Raw genomic sequence first — 19,642 nt, 5'->3', positions numbered from 1 at the left:
GATCATTCATCCATCTAGCTAGCTCAATATTGTCTATGCTGACTGGGCAAGTCCCCAATGTTTCAGACGGGAGTCCCTTGCCCTACTAGTTGGAGATGGGGACCTTCTGCATGTGAAACATATACTCTACTACTAAGCTGTAGCCCTTCCCTGAAAATAGTACAGAAGAAGAAGCAGTTGCCACAAATCCCTATTTTTCTTATCCCCATTCAAAAAGAAATCTTTGGATACTGAACTGATAAAGGAGAAAGGCATTCACGGAACATGTGGCTTATTATTCTGTTGCTATTCCATGAAGCCCTTAACTTGTTCAAGTCTGGAATAGCTCAGAGGCTCTTAAATGTTTACTGTGCAAGGCTCCCCAAATAAACTACAAGGCCAAAGCCAAGAGACTGCTTAACTGTTAATAGTGTAAACTATGGTTTATTGAAACAGGCTAGAATCAACTTATAGTTCATGATTCTCACAAGGATTACAAGCAATACAGTTGGTGCCTGCAGCCTTAATGATCATATCTTATTGCAGCTCACTCATTTAGGATATCATAGCATGGAATATATTATGTTTCTCACTAAATAAACAACAGGTTTGGATGCCCAGTGAAAGCTCTTGGGGTCTCAGATGTTTTAAATAAAAAATGGAACCCTAACACTTCTACAACACCTGTTGCCAACAGAAGGTGAAATCACAAATGGCATATGCTAATTTATGATTTCACCTTCAGCTGGCCCTAGATGCTAAAGTAGCTTCCACTGTGCCTTGCTGGGGTGCAGGACTTTGAGTAGGCTGTTTTACTGTGGCACAGAAGAAGCACAGTTGGTCGTGGCTGGATGCCAAAGAGCAAGATACCAAGCAAAACAACACAAGCACAAGATGTAATGGCAATATAAAGCTCTTTGTGCTGTAACATGTGCAACCCCAAAAGGTAATAGTAATAATGCAATTATTTAGAATTTAAAATTGGGTCAAAGTGGCCACAACACTGCAACTTAATAATAATAAAAAGTGTAGATAAAATTCCCAATGGAAACTGTGTTAATCTCAATATATATATACTTGCCCCAGTTCATGAAAATAATCAATGTATGAACCTTTATTGCAAAGATAACAGAATATTTATTACAAGGGCAGTCAAATCCTGAGATCACAGAGACTTACTAATGACAATGCTACAATGGCAATTTAAGCATTCTAAGTCTTGCACCTGACCCCCTCATTTAACCTGCTGCCCACTGACTATATTAGGAGTTCCATATGCAACTATATATTTCTCAATATGGAGCAAATCAGTTTTGAATTAACAACTGTAATGTAGGACATGGTGCAAAGGCAACCCTCATAAGAAGCCAGGCCCCTCATATGAGATACATATTAATGAGTCACTCATGTGTACCAGGCTATCCATATACAGTGGTACCTCTGGTTACGTACTTAATTCGTTCCAGAGGTCCGTTCTTAACCTGAAGCACCACTTTAGCTAGCTAATGGGGCCTCCCACTGCTGCCGCGCCGCTGCCGTGCGATTTCTGTTCTCATCCTGAAGCAAAGTTCTTAACCCGAGGTAATATTTCTGGGTTAGCAGAGTCTGTAACCTGAAGCATATGTAACCTGAAGCATATGTAACCCGAGGTACCACTGTACACCAAGAGAGAGGGGATGAAGCCTCAATGGCTTCTTGAAGCGTTTTTGTTTTTTGGTTTTTTTTTTAAAGGCAAACACATTGTTCAGAACACAATAGTAATCTTTTTTTCTGAAATGGAGCTGACATTGAGGCATGGTTTTGTGGATCTGAAATCAGCCACCCAGCTTCTTTGTTGCATTAAAGCATATAGCCATTGGCAGCTAGGGCTGGGCAATATCTGGTTTTCAATATTGTGATATATCAGCAGCTAAATACCATGATATGTTGATGTATCATGATGTCTGGAATGCATCTTGGCTGCTTCTTCCCACCTTAGCTGAGCAAGTCCTGATGCCTCTCCAGCTCACAGGAGCTAGAAGAACGGGGTGGGGCTTCCTAAAATGGTGCAGGCAGGCAGGATGGAGTCCGAGACGGTGCTCGCCTGGAACCTTCTCTTCTCAGGCTCCTTCTGCCTGCCTGCCTGCCTGCTTACCCCTTTGCCATCTGCATGCAATTTGAGCTGGTGCAATGTATTTCCAGCTCAAATTGTCTGAAACCGGTATCGCAACCCTGAATGCCATACTGGTTTCAGACAATTTGCAAATATATCGCCCAGCTCCAATGGCAGCCAGAGAAGGTTGTGACGCAGGCTCGCTACAGATCGGCCAATGCATCAGGAGTATTGAATGCATGAAATAGGCCTGCACACAAGTCCTACCAAATGCTATACCCTTGGGTGGGTGTCTGGGATTATCAGAAGCAAGGCAGGAGCATCGTGAGGGCATGGAACAGATCCAGGAATATGTATCATCTGGTCTGGCCCTTTATAGTTAGAAGTTCCTGAACAAGTCCAAAGCTGTTGGATTGCTTCTTAAATATAAAAATCACCAACTTCCACTGCCCAAGTACTTATTCTTAGCGGGGTGGGGACTGTTGCTGCTGTGGGTAGGCATACGGAGCATTGGTTTCTCAAGCTGTGTTTACCTGGGCAATGTAAGTGGAACATATGCTTCTATTGTGTTTTATTTTGCTTCTGCCTGCGGAACTGGAATTAGTTGTTATGTGACTGCATGACAGTCATTATGCTAGCCAGTATGCATCAGGGCAAGTGAAACTCAAACCTTGAAGACAACCACATTGTCAAGTCAGAGCTGTAACCATGGCAACAGCCATGCTGCTTCAAAGGGAGAAAGAAAGACAAAATAATATATCTGATATACTATTATTGTAGAAAATAAAATAGGATTTAAAAGATGGTTGGATCAACTTCCTAAATTCATGGCAAAGTGTACTTTTTGTAACTAACAATTTTGATCACTTCATTATTATTTTTATTAAAAATTTCCCCCACCCAAACACACCATTGTAGGTTTGAGTATTTCCAAACTTAATATTTGCAACTGAGTCATATTCTCTGTAGATCCACTGAAATAAATAGACTAACATCATAAGTCCATTGGTATCAATAGGTTTACTCTAAGTGTGGCTAATGTTGGATATCAGCCCTATTATGTGATAGGAAATAGGGCATGCTGTGTTTTTGTAGTACTTTTTCTTTGTAGACTCATTTAATAAAGTGGTATTTACTTTAAAACTTATTAGGATAATTTGTAACCTGCTAATCATCTTTACTACTGTCATTTTCCCACTAGGTCCACTGATGTCCATGCTGACTTTTTTGTTCTTTGATTTTATGAAAAATAAGAACTTCAGTAATGAAAATGCCTAAAGCCTGTGACTAAAAACAGCATGTAGAAAATGCTTATACCCGATTTAAAAGTTCAGGCGAAGTAGCAGTAAAAAATGCTGCTATAAAGGAGAAAAATACAATATGGATAAGCAGGTCTCAGAGAGCTTCAGCTGTGGGTGACAAGCAAGATAACCAGAGCTCACTGCAACAAAAATCAAAAGGATTTCTGAACCCCAGAAAAGCAAGGATATTGCCAAGCGCCAGTTATGAGGGTTGGGGAAAACTGCAGAAAGGCTGGGAGATGAAGGTGAAACCCAAAGATGTACTTTCAGCCAGCCCAGGAGTTTGGGTTTATCCAACTGATTTTTTACGTTTATTCTTTAAACAGCACCCCACCCAGACACCTGCCCACAATACAGGAACAAACTGCCTGCTTAATTCTTCATAGGAACTAGTTTCAAACCCTCCTGCGAGCTAGTACCATAGCTCTTTGGAACCCAAATGAGGTTCCAGTTGCTGCCTTCAAGAATGCCCACCTCAGGTTGCAACTGTGGCTATGCCACTGGCACTGCACCTCTTTCCATGGACCACTTGGGTCAAGAGAGGAGAGGAAAGAACTCTTCAGAAGCTCTCTGCTTGTTCGGACCTACCCAGGCATAGGCTTTCACTCCTAATACTGCATTCTGTGCACCAGTCCGTTCCCCGCCCCCCCCCCGTCCTGTGTTGCTGACATTCTGTTACATCTGTACCAGACGTTCCTCTGAGCTCGGGTTTGAATAACTGTCTAATAACCAAGATAAAGATGCTCTCAGATTCTCAGCACATGGAACTACGTATATGTACATCACAAGAACAATTATATACAAATTAGTCCATAATCTAGCCTCTTCTTTTATGTATAGCTACATTTTTTAAAAAAAACCTAAATTTAACATTCAAAGCACAGTTATCCTAGCCTACACTTAATTAGTCTGGAGTTCTCTGTATCTCTCTATTATACATAAGCTAAAAATGTGTATCACCTTAATCATTTTCCATCCCACACTTCTGAAGAAAGACTGGCTTCTGTAAAATGATTTTATAGAATTTAATTTATTTCAGTTCTCACCCTTTCCTATAGGCTCACTAACATCTACAGTCTCCATTTTCTTTTTCTAATTGAGTTTTTGGGGTGCATTTGAGATATGAGAGATTCTAATACACCGAGAAGTGATATTACACCAAATTAACCTACACAAGAACCACTAGGCATTTCCTGCTGCTTCTTGAAGAATTCAATTACTTTGACACAGACTATGAAAAAGTGATTTCCAGTATAGGACAAGAGTAAACTGAGCTGGGTTTCCTGAAAGAAATCTAGATTTTCTTTTTAAAAAACAACAACAGTTGTTCCTGCTTGATTGACAGCAGAGAAATGAAAATTTGTCAGGCTAGAAACGCTAAAGTTTATGTGTTGTACTATGATAAACTATAAAACTTTTAACAGGAAAAAGCACAATGTAAGCAAGGAACTAAAATGGGCTCTCTCCAAAACCATTTCATAAGGCTAGCTAATTAAGATTTATATTAAAAATATTTCCTATTTTTTTCCTTCTGTATTCTTATTTTTCTTTCCTTTACCACATTTCTATCCCTTCCTTTAAGACAGGGGCTGGGAATTTTTGACTCTCCAAATCTTATTGGCTACAGCCCCAATCATCCCTGACCATAGGCCATGCTGGCTGGAGCTGATGGGAGTTGTGATCCAACAATTCCTAGAGAGCCACAGGTTCCACACCAAAGGTGTTTCTTGGAGCTGTGTATATGGGAGCTATCCTATTTCATCCTCAAAACAACCATAGTAGCCTAGGATGAGATAGTGATTGATCCCAGTCCACCCAACAAAAAATATTTATTTGCAAACTAATTTTCAGCCCTCTGGATCAAACCATAGTCTGGTAGTCTGGACACAATGTCCAAACAGATGCCTATGGGAAGCCCACAAAGAGGACACTACAAAATGAATAGATTTCTTTTTGTATTTCCATGCTCGCAAGGACACTAGGCAAAATAATCCCCTATGTCTAGGTGTGCTGGATTATGGACTACATGCTCAGAAATGCAGTAAAGGGCGACTGAAATGATCAAGCAACTAGAGGAAAAATTTCAGCATTCAGCTGTTTTAGTTTGGCAAAAAAGGCAAGGTAAAGGAAACAGAATATTTATTTATAGACTGCTTAATGTAAAAGAATATAAAAACCTTTTAAGCAGCTTGAAATGGTAAAAGACAAATTTACGGAGGGTAAGGCTGTCAGTGGCTGCTAACCACATTGGCTATGTCCCCTCCAGTGTTACCAGGCATGGAGAGCATGAGCAGAAGAGTGTTTTTACAGCTCACTCTTTACTAATTAGCAGTAGTAGTAGTAGTAGTAGTACTATACCACCCTTCATCTGCTCCAGAGGGTCAAGCAACCCTCCAGAACAACAGGGAGCTTCAGGGAGGAAGAGAGGTAGGGGAATTCCAGCTGGATGAGGGAAAGGTAAGAAATCACACATTTAAAAAATCATTAACAATATACAAATATAAACCTGATGTTGTCATAACTCACCTGCTGGTTTCTTTGAAGTTTTAGTCTCATTGCTTCACATATCTCGATTACTTGAAGAAGTTCTGGACGTGGAATGGTTACTTCAGTTGCAGTTCCTTCAGCACTGAGAAAAAAACTATGTAAAGTACAATGCATTATTATAGTCACATTTTTTACTTTTTAATACCGTAAAGAAAAACACGAATTGTTTTCATTATTTGCATGCTTTTTATAATAGTGCTTATTTTGCAAGTGAAATAGGCACTAACAAAGAATTCAAAGAGCACATTTATATAGCCAGTGTTTTAAGTTAACTTGAATACCAATTATGAAAGCATGCTTTCAAAACATACCTCACTACTACTTAAAAAGTTATCTCCTTGATCCTTTGCAATAGTTAAGAAATGTATTTTCCTTTAGTGCCAGGCATATTTTACCACTATATGCTAGCATACCTATACTAATCAGAAATAAAAATACTCCGGTATCTTGAAGAATAGTTCCCTTGGCCAAGATGCAAAGAGATGTGGGCAGTACACTTCTACACACAACTAGGAGAGGCAGCCATTTACCACCACCAATGGACTACATTCCCCCCACCTCACACACACACAAATACCAACACAAGAAATGCAAGAATTTACTGCATAGTAAATTAATCTGGAGGATTCCCACCCCCTAAACCTCAAGTGCAGCTTTTAAGGGAGCAACAGGAGATTTTAAAAACTACAGTGCATCAAGAAAATACAGTCCTTGGCATCCCAATCCTGCATTTCAGAATGATGTTTTTGTTGCTGTTATTATTAATGTTTCTTTTTTTGTAACTGCAGCAAAACAAGTTTTGGAAACATGAAATACACTAAGAAAATTATTCACCAGTTATGTCTCATTTATTTTTAAACACAACACCCTGCAACACACCTGAAACTCATTTTCTTCTTTTCTCTCCGCTCTCCAATTAATTTTTAAAAGCAGCGTAATGAAACAGCTCTAAAAAACTAGGGATCTTGGTAACTTAAGCACCACCTTTGCCAATATGAACCTGCCTGCTCATGTCCATCAAAGCCCTTCTCTGCACCCCCTTTCCCTTAAAACATAGGTGAATGAGGGCACAAGACAGAGCCTTCTCAGCAAGTGGGCTCAGGATCTGGAATTTCCTGCAGCCAAAGGTTTACTCTCAGACTATATTCAAAAATATAAAAAACAGAGTAGAAGCTTCAAATAATTCCCATTGTGTGCATTGTTCTCCTTTCACTCATACCTTTGTCAGATAATGCTCACAGAAATCAAATACGTGAGTTGTGCTTAAATGGCAAGCCTCTCAGCCATCCAAAGAACAAGCAAAACTGAATAAATTTTCCCATTTATTACAAAAGGTTTTTACTACATATCATTTTAGGATTTGCAGTAATGAAACTTGACAACCCACATTTAAGTTCTTATTCATAGATCATTGTTTTCTCCATTCATCACCACCCCCTACTCCTTATTTTGCATGCTGACCATTTAGTAGACCGGACCTCCCAGTCCCACTTTTCCCTCAGTAAGCCCCATTCATTCCCAGACTTTTAGCAAAGGGGGGAAATATTAAGAAAGGGAAAAGGGAAACTGGGGCAGGAGGGTAGGATAAGCACTCAATTGTCATCAATACACTGAAGGAATGGTGACCACGTACCTCAATTCTGTGGGTCACTTTTGACACAAGTTTAAGGATCTGTGCAGTAAGAGATATAATTTCTCTGAGTATTTTTGGTAGCTTTCAAGAATGATATGTAAGTTTACTTTTTTATATATAAAAAAAAACAGGACCCCATAATCCTCTAATCCTCAACACAACACAGATGATGGTCACCATTTTATTCAGGTTATCTTCTTGTGGATCAATTTCATTCACAATATCAAATGTCTCTCTACTGCTTACCTAAGCTTGTCAGTAAGTGCTTCTAAAGAATTGTTTGACTGCAACATAAGAGCAGCTCGAGAACTTAATCCTTCTGTAAGCAGCAGCACCTGTGGAAGAAGTCATATACAAAATTATTCCTAAAATCACCTCAGTTTCTCTTTCTTCTTTGTTAAAATCTTACTTTAAAAAAAAATTGAAGTTACACACTATGGTGACATTTGGCAAAAGAAAAATGATATTTAAATGGAAGGTGTGTGTTGACCGTACAATGGGAGAGTGGAGGAATATCTGCAACTGTGTGCCTGTGCTATCTCTGTTTTTGCCCTTGGTGATTTATGTGTCTTTCACTTTGTTTCTTTGGGTTCGACTTTTTGTGTTCAATGCTTCATATAACCTTCTGGTCTACTCTGCCCAATTCTACATACTGAACCTTCTATGTAGGCACCCCGGTATCTATTTCGGGCTGAAATCTCCATAATGTCTGGGTCTGGCTTCAGTAGAAACAAATCAAGTGAACTAATGAAATGTTCCATGCAAAACGATAATTGCCCAGATTAGAGCACACCCCTAGCAGAGGGAAACCATGTGGACAAGGACCCAAAGATGGGTATCCTCAAATATGGGGGATTTTCCCCTACAACTGTCAATATTGGAACAGAATTGTTATGCAGGCACATACATCTCTGCCTTCTTTAATCAATTCCTATGCAACTCCACTTGAACTTCCTTAATGGTGGGTCCTGTTTACATACCCTCCTTTTAATCTCATGCCTGCACTGCATGCAAACCTTTTAAGTTCGTGCATTTGACCTAAATGCCCCTTTAAAATGTGCACTCCCCTCAATTAGAGCTTTACACTTACTTTCTAATATACATTTTAACAAGGTGTATTTTACAAAAAGTTAAGAAACTCCCAACTACTCCCTCTCTCATCCCACTATCAACCAAGCCCTCAATCTAATTATCAACGTATGTTGGTAGGTTAGGAAAAAGAACGTGAAGTGAACCCCCCCCCACACACACACAGCTCCAGGAAATCTGAACACCTATTTTTGAAGGGGGGGAAGCCCTTTTCACAGTGTCATATATATGCTGATAACTTTCAAAAAGTACTGAGGTGAATTTTGTATACCACTTTACCTGCCTTTCTAGCTGTAGTACTTGAGCCTTCAGAAAATTAACACGTCTTTCGTCAAAGCATTCATTCTTCCCTTCCTTTATGAGCTGCTCATATTGGCTTCTAAGAAATAAAATGTATTTCCTTATAAAGAATGTCGAACAAACACATACTGCTACATTGATATTTAATAAGTACAATTTATTGGAACAACTGGAAATGATGTTAAACACAGAAAAGAGATTTCTTTTTGTCTCCTGCTTTTAGCCAATTATTCCAAAACCCTGTTATTTTTCTGAAAATTGCCTTCTATCTGTTTTATTGTACTACAAATAACTTATTGCCTTGAAAAGCCTTAAATGTTTCTGAAGTATCTGCTCATTTCTCACCACCTCCATGCGGGAAGCAACTCTGAATACACAAATACTAACTACTTTTGTCCTCAAATACATGCTGGCAAAGAAATGAGCAGCTATATAAACCATAGATCAGGGAGATTCAAACCGATTTCTAACATTATGGGCTCACACAAGAACTGAATAACTAATTTTCCTTCTATAAATTTCTCAGTATCCTCTGCTATAATTTTGTCATCCTTAGCTTTCAATACATGACCTCACAGATAAAACAAAAGCTATTTTCATAAAACCAGGGCTTTGTTATCAATTTCTTTCAGTACCTTAAATCTTCTGATTCATACTTTAATCTTATATTTTCCTCTTGCAGTTTCTAAGAAGAAATAAAAAATACTATGGTTAAATATACTATTAGGACGTGTAAATAGTATTTTTAAGTTACACAAACAGTAGTTTATATTCATTTATATATAAACATTTGTCACGTATAAATAGAAACATTTTATACCCTAAAAAATTATTTCAACTAGTATTGTAAACTAAGATTTCAAAGCTATATGGATGTAATCATGACTGCATCACATATAACTATTATCACAAGCATGTGTTAACAGTTTATAAAGACCCTTATTTCATCCCAAAGGGAAAGATTTATATAAAAGAAGTTTAAACTTAATCATCAAAGTTCAACGTCATGTATTCCAGCTTCCCCCATGCAACAAAAATTGCTGTCTCTTCCCTGTGCCCATACAAATCTGTTCCAGAGGAAGAACGCAGGAAGAAGGGAATTCCTGTTGCAGTACAGAAATCCATTCTGCTTGTACACTACTGATACCATTGGATTTCACCCAATAGAAGGAAATAAAAGATGAAGGGTGAGCCACAAACTGGAGAAATATGGCACATATGGTGAAATAAAAAATAACACCATAAAGCACCATCTAAAAAGATTTGTTGAAGACCTCAGTGTTACTTTAATGTCAATGATAATTCAAAATAAAGCAGATACAAATCTGCGTTCTCAGAGAACAATTCATGTATTAAGTTCTTGCAGGGAGAAGACTTGGAAAAGAAGTATAATTAAGTTTTGCCCTAATCCTAATAATTTATAACATCTACACTTGGATCTCCTTCCATGCACACCAAATATCTCTGCAATCCCATAATATTATGGGTGACATCTAATCCTCAAAGCAGACCTGTTGAAATAAATAGATTTAAGTAACCATTCATTTCAATGGGTCTAATCTGAGTAATCCTCAGTAGGATCTCAACCTATGTTTTAAGAACCCAGCTGAAACGCAACTCATCTGAAAATACTACTTTGCTAAAATATCAAGCCCTGTTGCTTTTTTATGCAAACAACTGTATACAAATACAACCTTTTTTCTTTTTTACCTTTTGCTCACTCCTGTTCATAAAAGGAGTGTGAAGTTCATTGTTCTGTTTGTCCCCTCTCAACAGTGAATTATCTTGACATGCTGAACCCTGAGACGTGAGGCTACCTGCAGGGAGCTTGGCCATGGGCCTTCCAACCTTTAAAATAAACACAGCCACATTTTAATGGTTTTTTTTAAAAAAAACTGGACTTTACAAACACAGACATCAAGAAAAGTAGGCAACATTAGCCAATCTGTGTAGGCAGCACTTTCAAGCAATTGTACTCCTGAAATTAATAAGGGTTTTCTTTAAAATGACTTGTGTCTCCATTTCTTTTTTGCTACATTTCTTGAAAAAGTTGTACAGTAAACCTTAATATGCACACATCGTATCAGTTTTAAAATGCAGGCTAGTTATTCTGTTAGTATGTAGTAATCTTCTGCTTAGATCAGTGAAAGAATCCTGATAAACGTTTATCTGAAACAATGACTGAGCCATACTTAGCTCTGTGCTGCAGCTATGAAGGATTACCAACTACAGTGAGCAGGGCTGGATTAACCATTGTGCTAAATAATTTTACTAATGAGCCCCACCAGCATAAATGTATTACGGTTTCTTCAGTATGAAGAATATTATGCTCATCTCATCCTTGCACTGAGTTCTTTTGTTAACATCATTCTACAATTTACTAAGCAGACATGCCGTAGCCACATCCACGGTGATAGGAAAACTGAGAATAATGAGAATAATCTCTTCTAACAAGATCACAAAAAAGGAGTGAGAAAGCCTATGGATGTGCATTCATCTATTACAGATTCACAAAGTATCATTTAATTCTCCTTTTATGTCCCTAAAGTAGTGGTTTTGAAATTGGATTCCTCAAAAACATAGAAGGCTCCTCAATCAGAAGATGGATAATTGCTTTTTTTATTTTAAGGTATTCCTAGGATGCTTTTCTGGAGGATGCCCTTCCAAAATGGTTTAAAATTGTAATAAACAACATGAAGGAAAAAGTGACACAGCAAAAGAAAAAAAGAAAGCACCCAATTACCACAGAAAATCAGAAAAGCCAATAAAACATAATTAGAAAATAGCCACAATCAATTATTATTACCTACAAACAGAAAAAGATTACAAACAATTAACCATGATTCATTGAAGGCCTGTTTGAAAATACAGTACAGGTCTTTAAGCTTTCCAGAATCCATGAAAAATGAAAGCTAGTTGCAGGTCTGATACAAGGAAGTTCTTAAGCCATGGGGCCACCTCGGAAAAGGCCCTCTTCCTTGTGGCCGCCAGCCTCACTGGCCTAGGGGATGGACCACCAGGAGGGGGTCCCAATGCAGATCTCAGCATGCAAACAGGATGGTAAACATGCAGGAAGTCCAACAAACAGCTTGAAACCAATGTTTAAGGCCTTAAATGTTACTCTAAACTGGCTGTGGAAATGAACCAGAAACCATTGGAGCGGATACAACAGGGCTGAGGCAGATGTACTCTGGACCAGCTGAAGTTTCCAAACTAGCTTTAAAGGTAGCCCCACATACAGTGCATTACAGTAGTCTAATCTGGACATGGCTAGAGCAGGGAGTACTGGGGCTATGGCACATCTCTCTGGACCTGCTGTAGAGCATTTCTCTATAGTCATTTACCTATTATCTACATGGCTAGGTTCAAGATGCTGATCTTGGTGTATAAAGGCCTATACAGCTTGGGACCAGGACACCTCAAAGACTGTCTCACCCCTATATATCACTGCACTCTGCAGGTAAACGGCCTCATGTTCCACACAATATAGGAATCAGGCCTTTAGCATCTATCTGTTGGAATCTCCTCCCCTTAAAAACTAGACAAGTATTATTGGTTATCTTTTTGGTGCCTACTAAAGCCCTTTTTCTTCCAATACAACTTTTAAGTTGAAAGCTTTCTCAGTCCCCATCTGTATTGATATTGTTTTTAAGAAGCTTTTGTTGTTTTATTATTGCTTGTTGTTTGCCACCCTGAGCTCCTTGTGGATATAAATTTATTTAGTTATGTGTTTGTTTGCTTGTTTATTAGATTTCTATACCGCCCTTCACCATAAGATCTCAAGACGGTTCACAGAATAGAGGATAAAAACAAGTTAATTCAACAAACAAATAAACCAACATTATTTGCAATATTCATATCCCACCTTTCTGAATGACGATTGGTCTTCAAGATGAAGAACAATAAATGAAAACTGATACATAACAATATGATAATAAATTTCTATTAAAAAGCAGTAGCAATTTATAAAGGCTCATGGGGAAAGCAGGGAAGAGCTCAGAATAAAGCATCTGAGACCTTAAGCTGCTTGTATGACTGTTCCAGCTGCTGGTCTTCAAAGCTGGTACCAGCTGTTTCAGTCTCTGAGAGAACAGTGCATCTCCTTATACAGGCAGCTACAGAGTCTGAAGCTCCTGGCTCTTCCTAGTTACAGGGAGGTTAAAGAGAGGGATGAAAGTGTTTACTTCTCAGAGCAAAATAATCAGGAAAGACTCAAATCTTCACTAGCAAGTTAACCAGCTTAAGGAGACTTAATTTGAATTTTGAGAACTGGAGTCTGAGGAACAGTTATTATCCTTGTAAAGAAAGGACAGAGCATTCAGTATTGTTCAGATGCTGACACGCTTTAGCAAGTAGCACAAACCAATCTGACATTTGCACAGTGATCTAAGACATGGAGAATTTAAAGGAGATCAGGACAACAGAAGATTACAAACTTGAATACAGAAAATAATTCAGATTGCCTAGTGACAAGCCCTGCAAGAATATTGACCAACTGTTGCATTTTATTTTATTTCGCTCGTTATGAGAATGCCTCCATTTTATAAGGGCGCATATTCATTTCCATAAGCTATGTAGGTAGTTTTTCACTGAGGTCTGCATCTATTGTACACTTATGGTAGTGAACACAAATGCCATTGATCCCAGTAGGAAGGCTTGCAGGCATGACACATTCAGTGTCAAACGAAGGTCTCTAATTAGTGAATAGTTCCGGTCTGACAGAAAAGGCCTTAACCTTCCACAGGGAATAATGAGCTAGGCAATGTCTGAAGCACCCAAATAAGCTTCTGTGAACAAGAATGGCACTGAGAACTGCTTTAAATGTGCTAAAATGACAGACATCAGTGACCGAACAGTGAACCGTACACTTGGCAATGAACAGGAAAATGCCTGCTATAGGAAAGGGTGCTGGTCTTTGTTTATTCTCTTGTGCATCTGAACTCGGGACTAAATCTGATAGACCACATTATTTGGTAGACTTATTTAAAACAAAACTAGGAGATTTGTGGAATACAGATAATTGTCTGAAATCTTTGTCCTTTTAACAGTATTTATAATATGAAAGCATGTGGCAACTTCCCTGAACATCATAACAAACTCAGTTTTTAAAGAACATTTATAAAAAGCTCATTAGCAAAGACAAGACTTTAATAGAAGGGTAGCACCAGAAACAGTTTGAATGGCAAGTTATTAACATGGTGACTAAACAAGAGGTAGAAGCTTGAACATGATTCTAACTGTCCAATATGTCGTTAGCCAAATACTGTACATCAAAACATTTAAGAATCTCCACATATATTATTAAGAGCTGAACAACATGTGGAAGAAAGAAAAACATTTAATAAGGAATAAAGCATTCTACCTGCCACAATGCTTTGTGCCGTATAAGTACAATTCAAAGAAAGATACCCTTTGGTGGCGCAGAGGGTCAGCACGTCCAGATGTTAATCAGAAGGTTGGTAATTCAAGCCCACCCAGGGACAGCTGGGGACAGAATTCCTGCATTGCAGGGGTTGGACTATATGACTCTCAGGATCCCCTCCAACTCTACAAGGTACCATACGCCAACACTATCCAAACCTGCTAAGTATGGCCCAACATTCAGGGTGTGTTCTAATTGGCTTCAGATTGTGGTTTTGCCAGAGTGAAACAAATGATGCTCTCAATTTCAAATGTAAAGGTAAGCCAAGGATGATGGTCTGATGCTCCCACTCACTAGCAGAGAGAAGTGAAGGGAGAGCAACCTGCGTATTCATGGTAAGCTAGCAACCTTCACTTACCATGACATGTGATTGCAGCCAAAACCAGTTCACTTTGGATGTCAAAGAGAGGCAGCCTCAGAACTAGGCCTACCGCTGCCGGCACAAAGGAGAACATGTTGTCTCTGCGGTCAACGCAGTAACAGAAAATTGCAGCGGCAACACCAGCAGTTTCCCTCTCATGCTGTCCAGCTGTGAAATGTGATTATACCTATCTCAGGTTTTTTTATTATTATTATTCTCCTTAACTGGAGCTGGCAGTAGCTAAAGCGGGTTATATTCCAAAACATCTAGAGGGCACCATCCTGGCAAAGGCTGTTCTGGACAATACACAAGTAACTGTGGTTCCTAATTGCAAAGCCCTTACTGCTAAGCAGCAATTATTTTATTATAGGACCTTAAAACACAGAGGGTCAAATAATGCAATACGCACTTTTTGCTTTGTTGAAACCATAAGGAAAAGTTACAAGAATACAGAAATTTGTGTATAATATACTGTATCACATGAGGAATAATCTGCATGATTTCTCACACATAGGCTTAATCTGTGCTGTTTCTTGCCCTGTCATGTTCACATCCAGGTGAAGCCAGTGGCACACCCAGCAATAGGACCAGGACAAGCGGCATGGCCCAATCCCGGGTAACTGAGTGAAGGGGGCTTAGAGGGCACCATCTTTATGATGGTGTCTGAACACGGATAAGCTAACTATTTTTTGAAGCAACACACTTTCAGACCTGGGGTCACTAATAAATTCTAGCTTCTCATTCCAGGTTTTGCTTTGTTTTTTGAAAGCAGCATAGCATTACAGCATTTCGTATCTTTCTGTCATTAACACTGCATTTAATATATTTTCTCTATCTGCATACAGAAGTCAGACAGGATTTCTTAGGTTATGCTTTTCTCATCCTTCAGTAGAATCTTAAAGAGTGAAGTGCTGCCCTCTAGAGGAATATTTTGCAAGGGAAAATTGTGTAACCTTCTCAACTCCTTTCTTTTTACTGTTAACAGGGAATTCCAAAATACTTTACAGTATTTATTATTTATTTATTTTTAAATATACTTCTTAATATAATAAAATTACTGAGCAGCTTAAGATAAAAGTGTAACAACAAAAACACAAAGAACATTCAATATGTTTTACTGCGGTTTTCTAATTTGATGGAAGCCACCCAGAGTGGCTGGGGTAAGCTAGTCAGATGGGTGTGGTACAAAAATTAATTAGAATTAGTAGTAGTAGCAGTAGTAGTAACCTAAGAATCTTACCAATTTCTCCACAGAAGCAGAAGACTGGTTTGACAGATTTAATAACCATTTATATATTTGCCCCATAGGACCTCAAGATTCTATCACTTATCATCAGTTCAAAGAGGTATTAGAGCTTAATTTGCCATAATTTCCAATCAATGACAAAAGCACATGCCCAAATTATAAATACTGGCAAACTGGCAATCAAGTCACCTCTTCAAAAATATATCAAATGGTATCCAATACTTTCTATCACTAATGGAATAAATCCAGAGTAGAGAAGGGAGAGAGGCAGTTTACAGTAATTCTTCTAGACATGAATTCTATTAATTATATCAGCATACTTTTGATCATGGATCAGGAAATTTTCCTACTACAATTTTTGCCATCTGGTATCACATTAGTTGACTAAAGGTTTTCTGACATGTTGACAAACCATCTGACTTTGATAATGCAATATATTTCCTGCACAAATAAGGTATACTGCATATTGTGCACTGGAGAAGTTACACAAAAGTTAATTACCATTTCACCTATGATATGAGTTTTAAGCCACTCACACAGAGACTGCAGTTGCTCAGCACCTTAGATTTTTATTTTTTTTAAAAAGTCTCATGTGAGGCAAAGCAGGGTAGCAGCCCTCTGACAGTGATTATGCCACAGGCCACATGAGACATCAACACAGAAAGGTTATTCAGTGGCCTGAGTCCAATATGTTTAAATGTGCCCTTACTGGCTGAACTGTGGATATATCTGTTTACAGTACTTTAATAAAATAAATTCATTACCTTGCATATTTAGATTTTTATTGACAGGTGTACACTAATGATTGAAATGCTTATTCTCAGTAAGTTAAATGAAAAGATAACTATACTATGAATAAAATTTGCCTAGGTTCACAGAACCAGATTGTCAAAACACTCAAGTTTTAGTGTGATTAAATATCAAGCTGACTAAATATTTCTAAACCAGTAGAAACTGATTTATATCAGTTATGGATGCCACTTTCAATAACAAGGATATAAATCATATTTGGTGTTCATGCCAAGTTTTGCAGCTTACATAAGTCTAGGCTACAGTCCTTGGCATCTGTATCCATTCAACTCAGAAAAAAATGCTACTGTTCCACAGGAGCCTAGCAACTTGCTATACTTACTAAATAGTAAGAATTTATAAGAATATGCAAAGCTGTAAGTCAACAGAAGCCTGATTATGGAACAATTAATCTATCTTGTCTTCTCTGGACTAATTCTCATATACATTTAATACTAACTATGCATTTTAAATATGAACGTGTTTTTCTCTGCATTTCATGGGTAGACCAGAAAGTAGTTCCTGACCCAACCCGTGTAAAAACTGATACCTAATTTGTTAACAAAGAACTGTCATTCTAGTGTAGACCAGTGGTGCATCAAGCTCAGCCTTCTCAGCCATCCAAATCACAGGAGAATCATAGAACTGTAGAGATGAAGAGGTCCTGAGGATCATCTAGTCCAGCCCCCTGCACTGCAGAAATACGCAGCTGTTCCTTAGGGGATCCAACTTGCAACCTTGGTGTTATTAGCACCATGCTCCAATCAATAAACATAAAAAATGAGTCTAATGAATCAAACCAATGGCTCACCTTGTCCAGCATCCTGTTTGCACAGTGGCCAACCAGATGCCTGTGTGAGGCCTGGAAGCTGGACATGAACACAACAGCATTCTGCCCCGTTTACAATTTCCAGCAACTGGTATTTAGAGGCAGAATGGCAGTGGAGGTAGAACATAGCCATTGTAGCTAGTAGCTTGTCCTCCATGAATTTTAGTGTAAGCCTCTTTTACAGCCATCAAAGTTTGTGGTCATTACTGCCTCCTGCGTAAGTGAGTTCCATAGTTTAACTATAGAGGCAACTCCTGATTTAGGCGTGTCTGAATGATGCGCAACTACACCGAACCCATAAGTTGCCCCAAAACATCATAAAGATGTCATGAAAAGGAATGGAACAGGGCGGAGCAGGCATACATGCTCCGTTGACATACACAGGGCTCCGAAATAGAACCCCAGTGAAAAACAAGGATTGTCTTACACTGTATAAAGTACTTTACAATGATACCTTGGTTTACGAACGTAATCTGTTCCGGAGGTCCGTTCTTAAACCGAGGCGAACACTTTCCCTACTGAGGCCTCCCGCCACTGGTGTTCGGCTTCTGTTCATCTTCTGGGGCAAAATTAGCTAACTGGAACACCTACTTCCAATTCTGCAAAGTTTGTTGTCCGAATCGTTCATTAACAGGACTGTTCGTAGACCGAGGTACCACTGTATTATATCTCTATCTCCTTGAGCATTTTGCTTTCCTGATATCTACAATATTGAGATGTGGTAACCAAAATTGTACATATTATTTCAAATATGGTCACAGCATAGATTTGTATAGTCACGTTATGATACTGTCAGTTTTATTTTCATTTTTGTTTTTACAAGAATAGAAAACAGTGTGGTAAAGTGTAGCTTGTCTGTTATCGGAATCATGCCAATCTTTTAAATAGCTTCCAAAGCGTGTTTCAATGTTATATTTTTCTGAATTAAGGTTATGTACACAATTCATGTTACTGCCCGACACCTGCAAGTTATATTTAACACACAAACCTATTTTGAGGATTTTATTAAATAACAAGGCAGAAGTAGTTCTCATTTCAATGCTAGAAAATACAAAAAAATTGGCTCAATGTATCAGACAGCTGAGCCAGAAAAAACAGCTCTAAGTTGACCTACTGTAGCACCAGAAAAAATGCATTTACACTGTGCCCAAAACCATTGAATTGATCAAACTACTTTCTGTATTTCACCAATCAAATAGAAACTGCATTGCCAAATACACCTTCAACAGTATTTTAAAATAGGAATATGAATGCAAGCCTCCGTTCTTTATTAATGCATTTTATTTCTCATTTTTTATTAAAAGAGCTTTATCCCACTCTTCAATATTTCCCTTTCCAAAATGAGTGGCTAGAATGCTGGACTTCAATACAAATCACCCTCAGCCACAAAGCTCACTGGATGAGCCTGAACCAACCAAGCCATATTATCCTAACCTAGGACAATGATGCAACTAGAATTGTAACTCAGCCTCACCATAGATTTGGTGCGGCTGCATTTGGAATGGTATGTACAATCTAGTAACATCACCTCAGAAAGTATATCGTGAAGTTGGAAAAGGTTCAGAAAACGGCAACCAAAACAATCCAGATTCTATCTCCTGCATCTCCAGGTAAAACTGGGAAAGACTCCTGCCTGAAACCCTGCCAAGCTAGAAGAACAACGGTGTGAGTCAGTATAAGGCTGGAATCTATGTTCTTAAAAGTGTGTGCTCTACCACTGAACAATGGTCCTTGAGAAGCAATACTAAGCAGTTTTAGTATTGCCAGTGGAACCACAAACCTCCTCCCCCTTTCCATTTTGTTGTGACCAGAAAGCAGGCGTATCAGCTGAGAAATACAGGCATCAAGATACACAGTTCAAACAGAATGCAGACTAGTGCAAACCTTGCATTGCTGTTGTGACAGAAGCAACTCTGAACAGCAGCCACATTCTCTGGGGGACCACATCCTACACAATCTACCTTCTGCTATTTAATAATCTTCTCCTACGTAGCACAAAAGCACTCAGGATGCACAACCCCAGGCCACTGGGTCTATTCTCTGGAAGGAACTAT

The 19,642-nt window shown here is 38.6% G+C and overlaps 1 protein-coding gene across 10 annotated transcripts in view; it reads right to left on the bottom strand.

Annotated features, from left to right (window-relative positions):
- LOC310744898 (uncharacterized protein) overlaps positions 1 to 19,642 on the bottom strand; it is a 53,162-nt gene that overhangs the window by 32,073 nt on the left and 1,447 nt on the right. For 3 of the 10 annotated variants that reach the window (XM_083576851.1, XM_083576843.1, XM_083576844.1), the window contains exons 2-7: positions 12,959 to 13,084; positions 10,652 to 10,789; positions 9,577 to 9,626; positions 8,921 to 9,020; positions 7,799 to 7,887; positions 5,899 to 6,013 (exon numbers count right to left, since the gene is read on the bottom strand). In XM_083576851.1, the coding sequence (XP_083432977.1) occupies positions 5,899 to 6,013; positions 7,799 to 7,887; positions 8,921 to 9,020; positions 9,577 to 9,626; positions 10,652 to 10,789; positions 12,959 to 13,084 (618 nt within the window). Of the gene's footprint in view, positions 1 to 5,898; positions 6,014 to 7,798; positions 7,888 to 8,920; positions 9,021 to 9,576; positions 9,627 to 10,651; positions 10,790 to 12,958; positions 13,085 to 14,721; positions 14,797 to 19,642 lie in introns of all 10 variants that reach the window. The other 7 variants (XR_014539789.1, XM_083576847.1, XM_083576850.1 and 4 more) reach the window with 5 other exon arrangements.

Source organism: Podarcis filfolensis, assembly GCF_964270895.1.
Source record: "Podarcis filfolensis genome assembly, chromosome: 11".
Taxonomy (NCBI): domain Eukaryota; kingdom Metazoa; phylum Chordata; class Lepidosauria; order Squamata; family Lacertidae; genus Podarcis; species Podarcis filfolensis.
This window is presented reverse-complemented; position numbering and strand designations above follow the sequence as displayed.